Below are 11,676 nucleotides of genomic sequence, written 5' to 3'. Positions count from 1 at the left end.
AACATGATTTACAAAAAGATATGTTATAAGCAGATATACGACTACCATTTTAAGAAAAATCATTATCGGTTAGGCTACTCGCTAGAGGGCTCTCCAAAAGCAAATCCCATGAGTTGGATCGTAAATACTTTTCTTTCTCCGGGAAATATTCTGAGGCTACACCATATCCTCTCTGTTGTGCAACATGGAATCTGCTGAGGTCATACTGGTTTGAGTAGACCGCAGAAGGGTAGGCATCCGTGTATGGCCCCACATATTGTTATGGTACTCTTCGTCTCCTGAGAAAGATAGAGGTTCAACAGGAGAAAAAAACAAAAATTTAATTGAGCTTCAGAGAAATAAAAGAACTACAGAACAAATTCGTTTAGAAAAAAGGTAAACCTACGTCAGCAGGCAAATATGGAATACAAAGTTTAAACAATTTCATACTTCCCAGAAACGCAGAAGATGCGTTACTACCGTATGGGTAATGAATCAGAAATCTGGTGAAGAGTGAGATTCTGAGTATTATGCAACCCGTTTATAATTGAACAAATTAAGGATTAGTGATGAAAATTAGGAAATGGTAACTTAAATCGACCCCGTGGAAGAGCTTTAATAAGAGAGTTAAAGGTGAATCTTAATGCTAGTTTCAATGAATATAAAAAACGTTACAACGTTACGCCTCAGTTACGTCAGAGCCGGTGGAGTTTAGGAGTTTCAAGCAGATGACCACCGTCGAGAAGGAGAGATGTTACATTGGGCTTTTATCATCTAAACACTAACCTAAGCGTGGCCCATTGAACTCGTGATATTACAGGAAGAGAATGCTGACGTGTCGCGAAAAGCCCCTATCTCCCTGCTGATGTGGCTTAATGAGGAAAACACAAGCCTGTTTTATTGTATAAGATAACGTTTGGTTCTTGTTTGTTTTCCAAATAAAATAGTCAATACATTTTATCGTAAATATAGTTAACAATTAACATGACTGTATTTATTAATTTTGTGTCCATTATATTTTGTTTAATTTACTCTATGATTATTTCCCAAAAAAAAACCTATGATTTAATACCTATAGAATGTATTTTAAAAAAAATTTAACGGTCAAAAATAAATTTTTTTTAGCTTTATTGGTGGTATATAACGTTTTGATCTTGTTCCCTTTAAAAAGAAATATTCAATACGTTTTATTTGTAAATATAGTTAATTGTTTATATTTTCTCTTTGTTCAAAAGTTAATTGTTTATATTGGTTGTCTAATAACAGTTTTAGCCCTTACCTATAAATCGAACCTAATACATTAAAGAATAGGAAAAAAATATTTTAAAGGAAAAGAGAAAATGCATTTCAACCTTTTGCAGTGTTTATAGCACAGACAAACAAATCACGTTCGTTCGTACAAACAAATTAAAGTTGTTTGTAAAGAAAAGAAAAGGTAGAAAACAAAATCAAATCGAATGAAAATTTGGAGTCCGGACCCGGAGAAAATAAGAGCATCACTGTAGCGCGGTTCCAAGGGAAATTCACGCAGTTTTCAAAAAAAAAAATATTAAAATAAACAAAAGAAGTGGACCTGTCTCCTGCAGGGTCTGAACCCGGATCATCACTGCAGCGTAGACTCCACGGCACGTGGCGGTCCGCGATTAATCCGATTAATTAATTTTAAAAAAAAAAAAAAAAAAAATCAAACAGAAAAAATAAAAATAAAAATTTACTTTGTGAACCTCGCACTAAAGGCCATTCTATATAGAAGCGACCCACTAAGCTTCCAGATCTGTCTGTTCATCACTCTCTCCTTTGTCTTTTGCTCCTCACTAGTACTCAACTGTCTCCGGGCGTTTCTTTCATCTCGCTAAATCTCCGTCGCCGTTTGCTCTCTGTAAGTTCTTCATCGCCGATCGCTCTCTGCGTACACACTACATGCTTGATTTCGTTTTCTTCGTCGGATAACATTGCCCTAAAATTCTATTTTTTAAGGGTTTTTGTTTTATATTTTTGTATATAAAGATGTCTCCTTTTTGTTGTGCTCTCCTCGTTTGCGCCAAGTGCTGCTTAGTCGTTGATGTTTTTTTTGTTTTCACAGCGGAAAAATCTCGACTTTTTGAGTTTTACCTCATGTTTTTGGCTTGATCTATGAGTGGTGACTGTTGGCTTTTGGTTGATGCAACAGGTTTGGTTCGAAATGGGTTCAAGGGGTGATAAGGGAAAGAACGTCTCTTCGGGTGGCTCTAACGCAGAGGTTGAGCAGCTGGCGAAAGGCTTTTCAGAGACGAAGCTGGGTCCTTCACAAGACGATGGAGGAGAGTGGGAGGTCATCTCCAAGCGGAACAAGAACAAGCCTGGTAACGCTGCTGCTGGGAAGTTATGGGCCACAGCTCCTAACCAGAACCCTCCTAGAGCGTGGGGTGGTCAGCAGCAGCAGCAAGGGAGGGGTAACAATGGCTACGGGAGAGGAAGGGGAACGCAGGTCTCTACTGGTCGCGGAGCTGGGCGTGGACAAGCGATGAACAGAGGGTATGTTGGTGCTTCGGCTCCTGTGACTCGACCTCCTCTGGAAGGAGGATGGAGTTGGCAGTCTAGACCGGGCGCTGCTCAGCAGACTGTGACTGAGGAGGTTCCAGAGGTGGAGGATGATGATGTTTCTGAGGGAGAGGAGGATGATTGCGATGCTTTGGATGATTCTGATGAAGACCTCGCGAGTGATGACTACGACTCCGATGTGAGCCAGCAGAGCCATGGGACGAGGAAGCAGAACAAGTGGTTTAAGAAGTTTTTCGACAGCTTGGATAGCTTGTCTATCGAGCAGATAAACGAGCCACAGAGGCAGTGGCATTGTCCGGCTTGCCAGAACGGGCCTGGCGCTATTGACTGGTACAAACTTCAGCCACTTGTAGCTCACGCGAGGACAAAGGGAGCTAGACGTGTTAAGCTCCACAGGGAACTGGCTGAGGTTCTGGACAGGGATCTGCAGATGAGGGGAGCATCTGTCATTCCCTGCGGTGAAATTTACGGGCAGTGGAAGGGTTTGGGTGAGGAGGAAAAGGACCATGATATTGTCTGGCCGCCAATGGTTGTCATCATGAATACTAGGCTGGACAAGGACGAGAAAGACAAGGTTAACTTCTTCTTCTGTCTTTTTTTTCCTTTTATAAATCACTTTCGCTTGCGTTCTGCTGATCATAACTAATGTTTGTACATATCAGTGGCTAGGAATGGGCAACCCGGAGCTGCTGGAGTACTTTAACGAGTATCCTGCTATTAAAGCACGCCACTCCTATGGTCCACAGGGCCATCGTGGGATTAGTGTTCTGATCTTTGAGAGTACCGCCACTGGCTACTTTGAGGCTGACCGCCTACACAGGGACTTAGCTCAAAAGGGGTTTGATAGAGACGCCTGGGACCGTCGCCGCAGATGGTTTTCTGGAGGTGTTCGCCAGCTGTATGGCTTCCTTGCGACCAAGCAAGATCTGGATTCATTCAATCAACACAGTCAAGGTTGTTCTCTCTCCATTACAGATATATGTTTGAAGTCTTGATTAAGAGTTTTGTCGGTCCTTGGTAATGTATTTTTGATTGATTTAGTAGGGAAAACAGGGCTGACGTACGAGATGAAGTCGTACCAGGAGTATGTGGTGAAGGAGCTGAGGCAGATCGCTGAAGACAATCAGCAGCTTAACTGGTTCAAGAACAAGCTGACGAAACAGAACAAGCACGCCAAGGGGCTTGAGGAATCGCTGGGGATTTTGAGCGAGAAGCTGCGTAAAACTGCAGAAGATAATCGTATCGTGAGACAGAGAACAAAGATGCAGCATGAGCAGAACCGAGAAGAGGTATGTTTTTTTAATCTAGTAAAACACACACTTGATGTTTTCAAGTGCCTACTGACACACACTCTTTTGATTTTGGAAAACAAAAAAAACTTGGTGGGTTGAAGATGGATTCACAAGACAAGTTTTTCAAAGAGTCCATCAAGCAGATACATGAGAAAAGGGACGCAAAGGAAGAGAACTTCGAGATGCTGCAGCAGCATGAGCGTGCTAAAGTTGTTGATTTGCGAAAGAGGTAATGTATACAAAAACTTACAGAAATCCTCTGCGGTTTTGGTGAAACACGAGTAAACTAAACACACATTCTTCTTATGCAGGGCTGAAGAAGTGTCCAGCTTCATAGAATGCCAAGAGAAAGAGATGAAAGAGTTTGTGGAGGAGAGGGAGAAGCTGATAGAAGAGCAGGAGAAGAAGATGGCAGACTTGAAGAAAAAGTATTTCGAGGAGATGCTTGATCTTGAGAGGGGATTTGATAAGGCGTTGGAGCAGCTCATGAGCAAGCACGGCCTCCACGATGCAGATGACACAGAAGACTACTAGCTCTCACGTTGGTGAATCTAAGGAGAGATTGGAGAAGAAAGACTATCTCAATCTCAGCAGGGATAATAATAATAATCTAAGGAGATTTATGACGCTTGTTATTCTCCATTTTCAGTAAAAGACGGCTAAGGAAGTATTTTGTGATCAAAACAAAGTTTAAATGTTTGATAAGTATCAAAAGTCGAGGAGTTCTGCTTAAGAGTCTCGAAATCTGGGGGGCAATTATAGATATTTAACATGTTGGAGGTGATAATAATAAAGATATCTAAACTATAAGGGCCTAGCGTGCAATTATACTGATAATGTTTGACAAAGACAATAACTCTTACTTGCATTACATTGGAAGAGCATCGTCACACGACTTCGATCTCTTTATTAAAAAACAAATTAAAAATATAAAATATTTAAAAATCTGCGTTAAATATCTTTCCACTGAATCCAACAATCTCCTCGACGAGTTTCACATCTCAGCTGAATCGCCGCCGTATACGTAACGGAAAGCATCCATCCTCACAGTCTCGATCCGATAACATGGCCCCGCCGGCAGGACAAACGGCGGCGGTAGCAGAGGCTGCTGGCGGCGGCGATGCTCAGCCGCAGCAGCAGCAGCAGAGAGGGTTTGGCTCAACGGTATCCGGAATAATAAGGATCGCAGTGTTCTGGTACTTTGCTTCGAAGTTCTTTTCCCCTAAGCAGAAACCGATGGATCCTGCTCAACCTCATCACCTCATGACCAATCTCTTCCACAAGGGCGAATCATTGGTAATTTACTAAACTGCGCTTCTCTCATTAGCCTTGTGAAATTGGATTTAGAGAATTAGGGTTTTGAAGATTTGATTCTAATTGGAACCAATGAATGTCTCTTTGTAGGATATGTGGTTTTATCTATCAGAGCAAGAGAAGTTCAGTGACTTTAGCAACGAAGGTGCGCTCTATTGGCACGAGACGAATATACCTTATGCTGTGTGGACACCAGAGAGTATCAGGACTCGATCACTCAAGTATTATCCATCTCAGGTAATATGCTTGTTCACTGTTTAGTATCTAATCCAGAACTATATTAATAAGTTGCGTTGAGCTACTATGTTGTTCTGTTACAGGCGCTACAGAATAACGGAAGCCTCTATGCTCATGTCTTCTTTGCTCGATCTGGATTCCCTATAGACCCCAGTGATCCTGAATATCAACCGCTTAATAGCTTTGGCAGGACTCACCGTAAGACGTTTCTCAAAAAGTTCTTTTTTATTTACAAAAACTTATGTTCTTGTATTTGCTGAATAGGACTTGTCTTTTTTTTTTTTTTGATATTTCAGCTGTTGCGACCTACTTTCCAAAGCGAAAAGCAAATAAGAAGAAGAGCCTCTTAGGTAATGCTAAAGACTCTGATGAATCCCAGCCAGAACCTGAGGTGTGCATGCGTGTGTGGAAGTTTTCTTTGAGGGGAATATTGCGTAGAGTTTTATGTTATTGTCTTGGACTCTGATGAGTTCAATAGGTGTGTAATAACGAACTAACGTGAAACTTACTTCGCAGAAAGTTGTTGATAAGAACTCGGATGTCAAGGAAGAAGTCCCTGTGGAATGGGTATCCCTCTGGAAACCCAATGTCACGATTAACCTGGTCGATGATTTCACTCAGTAAGTCATTGTGGTGTTTGTGTACTATAAAAAGACCGGGACTCTAGAAACAGCCAGACTAAAATGAAATAATAAAGATAATAATGATGGATTCACTTTCTATTCCAAAATATTTAGCTGAGTAATTAAACTTATCAACTGTGGCTATAACCTTAAGCAATGACAGGGGAGACACTACTACATATAAAAACATTGGCAGTTGATGGCATGTTTGCTTTACTTTTTGGTTCTGTCAATACTGCATTTAATATGACTCCATACTGTTGACTAATATCCGCTTTCAATTTTGTTACAGCTATTCACAGAATGGTGTACCACCAAACATTGCTCCCCGTATCCTTTTATTTCTTTTTGTAAAAAGGATTAAATACTTAATAACTATTTAGGTTTTACACAACTCTCTTGGCATATGTCTACTTGCCCAATATGTTATGTGTTGTACTTAAACTTTAGAGTTACAGACTTGCTGGTAGAACCTAGCACGGGAAATTACTATCCTACTATTTACTTCAATGAGTTTTGGCTGCTAAGGGACAAGATGATTCCAATGAATGAGACAGTCTCAGAAGTACAACTTGATCTTGAAATAAGCCCCATAAGCATGATGAAGTGGCAGCTGTTTCAGCAAGTTGATCAGTCTTTCCAGATGCAGCGTAGCTATGGAAGCATGCTTGATGGTGAATCTGACGAACTAAAGGTAATTCTTGTCCTCTATGTTTCACATTAACCTATGATGTGGTGTTAGATCTTTTTTAAATCCTATACACATTCTTTGTTTCTTCCTGGAGCTGATTGTATATACGTTTTTGTGTTTCCAGAGGGTGTTTTTGGAAGGAAATCCCTATCTGCTGGGCATCACGATGTTTGTTTCTATGCTTCATTCTGTGTTCGACTTCTTGGCATTTAAAAATGGTAATTTAAGACCCACAAAAAATAACAGCCTCTTCTTAACGGTTGTTGATCTTGACTTATCTTGTTGCTCACCATGTAGATATCCAATTCTGGAACAAAAACAAATCAATGGAAGGACTGTCTGCAAAGTCTGTTGTACTGAACTTTATCTGTCAGTTTGTCATCTTCCTCTACTTGCTTGACAACGACACTTCATGGATGATACTGGCCAGTTCTGGAGTTGGTGTCTGCATTGAATTCTGGAAAATAGGGAAAGCCATGCGCATAGAGGTACGCATACCATTCACATAATTGATTCTGACATTTCAGATTCAGCAAAAAATTACTACGATCATCTCTGATGTTGTTACTACACATATAAACCTTGTCAAACATTTAAACTTGACAGGTTGACCGAAGTGGAATGATTCCAAGGTTGAGGTTCCACGACCGTGAATCATATGCAAGCAACAAAACCAAAGAGTATGATGACATTGCCATCAAATTCTTATCCTATGTTCTCCTCCTCCTTGTCGTGGGATTATCCATATATTCTCTGGCTTACGAACGCCACAAGAGCTGGTATTCGTGGATCTTGTCTTCACTAACAAGCTGTGTCTACATGTTCGGTAAAAGCCTTCACCAGCCTTTAAAATTTGCTGAGAAACTCTCATTGTGAAATCGTTTAGAGTTGAAACCAATGAGATGTGTTTGATTTTTTTTTGCAGGTTTCATCATGATGTGTCCTCAGTTATTCATCAACTATAAACTAAAATCAGTGGCACATCTACCATGGAGACAGATGACTTACAAGTTTCTCAACACCATTATCGATGACCTCTTTGCCTTTGTCATCAAAATGCCGATTCTGCATCGGCTTTCTGTATTCCGAGATGGTAAGTACAATTTAGCAAAATACCATCTCTACTACTTTTTTTTCTAGAAACAAGCTTTACATAATGATTCTGTGTGTGTTTCAGATGTGATATTCTTGATATACTTATACCAAAGGTGGGTCTACCCTGTGGACAAGACACGTGTTAACGAGTTTGGTTTTGGAGGTGAGGATGAAACTGCAGAAAAGAAGTTGATCACTGAGAAAGAAGAAGAAGAAGACAACAAGAAAACAAACTAATCTTTTCCCTTCATCCCTTTATATATGTGCTAGTTACAGTTTCTTGAATTTTTTGTTTTGTTTTTGCGTTTTAATGTTAACTTTCAAAAAACATTATAAGAAAAACTCAACTTTTGATTGTTTTGTTAAACTTATTAATGTCAAACAAAGAAATTTCAGTATGATGAATAAGTTTAGCCATTGGTTACTCATCAGGAAGAGGGTTTTCAAAGTTGAGAGTGTTCCTCATAGTTATAGTTCTCCTGCCAATACCTCCATTACCATTTCCTTTCCTCATCATTGCCACAAACTCTCCATAGTCTATTTGTCCATCCTACAAAAACCAAAACAACCATAACTATTCTTTTCATCAAGAAGAAGAAGATCTTTGTGAAGCTACTACTACTCACATTGTCTTGATCAATGTCGTTGATCATTTCATCAAGATGTGAATCGTTTATACCAAACTCTTTCCAAGCCTGTTGAAGCTCGTCTATAGTGATGTAACCACTTGCATCTTTGTCAAAGAAAGAGAATGCAGCCACTAGATTCTCTTCTCTCTCCAGCTTGTTCAAGTGGATTGTTGCAGCTAAGAACTCTCCATAGTCAATTGTTCCACTTTCATCAACATCAGCCTGATGATGCACACACACGCACAAACACAATCAGAGAGATGATAAGAATAATGAAAACTAAGTAAGAAGAGAGTTGTTTAGTTACTGCTTGCAAGAGTTCTTGGATCTCTGACTCCATAAGCTCTGACCCAACACGTTTCATACTGTCTTTCAACTCTTCAAATGTGATGGTCCCACTGTTGTCTGTGTCTATCATCTTGAACAGTTCCTTGAGCCCACCGATCTCTTCCTCAGATAGTCTCTCTGCTATCACACGTAATGCCATCTTCTTGAGTTTGTTCATTGCAGAGAACTTTTTCAGACGGGACACTACTGCACAGTCCAATGGTTTATCTGGAGCAACAGTATCATCCACAATCCACGGATGACCTGACGAAAGAAGAAAAATTGAATCACCACTTGCTAGAAAGTCCATCAACTTAAGAGAGCTTACACAAGACTTGATGAGCAGTAAGCCGTTTCTTAGGATTGCCCTCAAGCATTTTTGTGATAAGATCCTTGGCACTCTCTGAAATGCTAGGCCAAGGATTGGTCTCAAAGTTCAGCTTTCCCTGTAAAATCTTTCTGAAGGTGCCAATCTCACTTTCTGGATACAAAAAGTAGGACACATGAGAGAGTGTAACGCTTTGCCATTATAAAGAGAAAGAAAGAAAGAAAAGGGATTTGAAAAAACTAACCAGCCCAGAAAGGAGGGAAACCACATAAGAGAATGTAGAGGATAACTCCAGCGCTCCATACATCACATTCACGGCTGTAATGCTTATGTAAAACCTCAGGTGCCACATAGTATGCACTCCCAACTAGTTCTGAAAACGTTGATCCTGACAAAAACAAAGAAAAAAAGATTTGTGTTGCCTATAGAACAAGAGACCAAACTACTAAAGAACTAATTCAATTAAAATACACACAAGCACACAAAGCAACAAATCAATGTACTTCTTTTTTTTTTTTTTTTTTTTTTTTTTTTGAATATCATGAGGTTTGAGGCCGAAGTCTATAATCCCCAGGCCCGGAACCACAACATCTAATATTAGTTTCATACTTGGTTAAGAACACTTTAGCCATTTTTAGCAAAAAAAAAAAAAAAAAAACACTTTAACCATTTCATTTTATCACTTTAGGAGAACATCAAGGTGTGACAGACAGACAGACAGACATAACAATTCGCAGTTTGACTGTTTGGTACGTAAATTAACACGACAGAGAGAGTCAACATCACTTAATAATAATCACACATCAAATCTTTAGTTAAAAACTTGAAGTCAGACCTGGTTTGCAGAAAACAGAGAGGCCAAAGTCAGTGGATTTAAGAGAAGCATCTTCATCACAAGACGCAAACAAGAAGTTCTCAGGCTTAAGATCTCTATGCAACACCCCAAGAGAGTGACAAGTCTCCACAACCCCAACGATGGTCTTCATGAGCTTAGCAGCTTCTCTCTCGCTGTAATGACCTTTCTTCACGATTCTATCGAACAGCTCACCTCCTTCACAGAGCTCCATCACAAGGTGCACGCTGTTGGAATCCTCGTAGGTGTCTTGTATCCGGACAACGTTGGGGTACTCGGACAAGTGATGCATTATCTGTATCTCCCTCAAAACGTCGTCGTAGTCTTCTTGGCAAAGGAGCTTCCTTTTGGGTATGGATTTGCAGGCGAGCTTTCGACCCGTTTGGTTGTGTGTGCAGAGGTAAGTGGTTCCGAATTGTCCTTGTCCGAGCACTTTGCCGAGAGAGTAATCGTCTTCCACGTTTTTGGTCTTGTAAGGGAGAACCCACCTGGTTCTTGGTTTGTTAGCCATAGTTTGAGAGTGATCTTTTGTGTTCTTGTGGTTTAGTTTAAGCAGAGGAGGAAGGAAGAGGTAGAGGGAGAGGAAGAGCAAAGAAACTGACTTGGAGGTATTGAAGAGAGGGAAGTGAAGAGATAAACCATTTCTCGACCACTTGGGATGATTAATTGATTACCATTAATTAGCTTCCCTTTTGAGTTTTGTCTTTTCACTTTAAATTAAATACAAATTAGGAAAGTAAATGAAAATTAAATGACTTGAAAATGTTGTCAAGTAATGATTAGATATATATACCAGATATTTATGGATTAATTTTGTATTTTACCGACGTAACTAATGTTTTGAAAACCGGATCGTACATTGATTTGGCATTGTAACTGAGTCATTGGTCGGACTAGTCTAACCGGTTAAACCGGATTTTAAATTTTAATCAAATTTCAGATTAAGTAATTATGTATAACTACAAAATTATTTTTATAAAATTTTATATCATTGTTAGAATTTAAAAATAATATGAAAATAAAATGAAAACATCAAAAATAATATATAATATAATAAAAACTAATTTATGTAAATAGATATTTGAGAAATAATATGATTTTTACGAATTATTTTAAAAATTACAGTTTTTTTATTTATTTTTTTTATTTTCAAATTTTATTATCGAACCAGGTCATGGGTTTTAGCGAGTTTGGCCGATTTTTGACTGGATTTACCGGTTTAACTCAAATCCAGTTTTTGACACGATCCGAAACCGGTTTGAAAGGCGAGTCACTGTTCGACCGATTGGTCCGGTCCGGTTTTTAAAACACCGGACAAAACACTATTTTTATGTTAGCTGTACCAGATTTTTATGGATTAATTTTTGTATTTTACTGACAGCACACTATTTTTATGTAAAGTTTTCAACTTTGTGATAGGTATGTGCTTAAATCTTAGAAAAAATTGGCAAATTAGGCAAATTGCAAGTTTGATATTAGGGAGTTGGGTGACCTCGAGTTTAAATTAGAAGATTGGACGAATTGCCTTTTCCAGACTTGTGAAATGTCGACAGAGGGCGCACGTGGTTCTTGATATTACGACCGTGCCATCTCTTGATTTTTTATTTAAAAATAAAAAAAGACCTAATAAAAGAATAAAAAAGAAGGAAATTCAAAAAACCAAAACATCTCTTATATCAAAATATACTAGAACCACCTCTAAGCAGTTGCAATTGAGAACCAAACATAAGAAGAATCCCACATAAGAACCACTCTCGACTGTACCCA

The 11,676-nt window shown here is 39.2% G+C and overlaps 3 protein-coding genes across 3 annotated transcripts; 2 read left to right on the top strand and 1 right to left on the bottom strand.

Annotated features, from left to right (window-relative positions):
- Nucleotides 1-1,726: 1,726 nt before the first annotated feature.
- On the top strand, nt 1,727-4,545 carry LOC106305719 (protein SUPPRESSOR OF GENE SILENCING 3). The gene is made up of 6 exons (XM_013742074.1): nt 1,727-1,858; nt 2,150-3,094; nt 3,183-3,474; nt 3,565-3,809; nt 3,914-4,041; nt 4,124-4,545. Exons 2-6 carry the CDS (start codon nt 2,162-2,164, stop codon nt 4,344-4,346), a joined length of 1,821 nt encoding a protein of 606 aa, XP_013597528.1. The 5' UTR covers nt 1,727-1,858; nt 2,150-2,161; the 3' UTR covers nt 4,347-4,545.
- A 144-nt stretch (nt 4,546-4,689) lies between these two features.
- LOC106305720 (cleft lip and palate transmembrane protein 1 homolog) lies at nt 4,690-8,174 on the top strand. The gene is made up of 12 exons (XM_013742075.1): nt 4,690-5,108; nt 5,217-5,363; nt 5,447-5,561; nt 5,660-5,754; nt 5,880-5,983; nt 6,279-6,316; nt 6,445-6,680; nt 6,802-6,895; nt 6,975-7,165; nt 7,284-7,503; nt 7,603-7,770; nt 7,855-8,174. The coding sequence occupies exons 1-12, from the start codon at nt 4,878-4,880 to the stop codon at nt 8,007-8,009; spliced, it is 1,794 nt and encodes a 597-aa protein (XP_013597529.1). The 5' UTR covers nt 4,690-4,877; the 3' UTR covers nt 8,010-8,174.
- Nucleotides 8,103-10,541, bottom strand: LOC106305721 (calcium-dependent protein kinase 12). The gene is made up of 6 exons (XM_013742076.1): nt 9,892-10,541; nt 9,301-9,444; nt 9,057-9,209; nt 8,709-8,992; nt 8,399-8,623; nt 8,103-8,322 (listed from the first exon to the last, which is right to left on the bottom strand). The coding sequence occupies exons 1-6, from the start codon at nt 10,418-10,420 to the stop codon at nt 8,194-8,196; spliced, it is 1,464 nt and encodes a 487-aa protein (XP_013597530.1). The 5' UTR covers nt 10,421-10,541; the 3' UTR covers nt 8,103-8,193.
- Nucleotides 10,542-11,676: the final 1,135 nt, after the last annotated feature.

Source organism: Brassica oleracea, chromosome C7 (genome assembly GCF_000695525.1).
Source record: "Brassica oleracea var. oleracea cultivar TO1000 chromosome C7, BOL, whole genome shotgun sequence".
Lineage (NCBI taxonomy): Eukaryota > Viridiplantae > Streptophyta > Magnoliopsida > Brassicales > Brassicaceae > Brassica > Brassica oleracea.
This window is presented reverse-complemented; position numbering and strand designations above follow the sequence as displayed.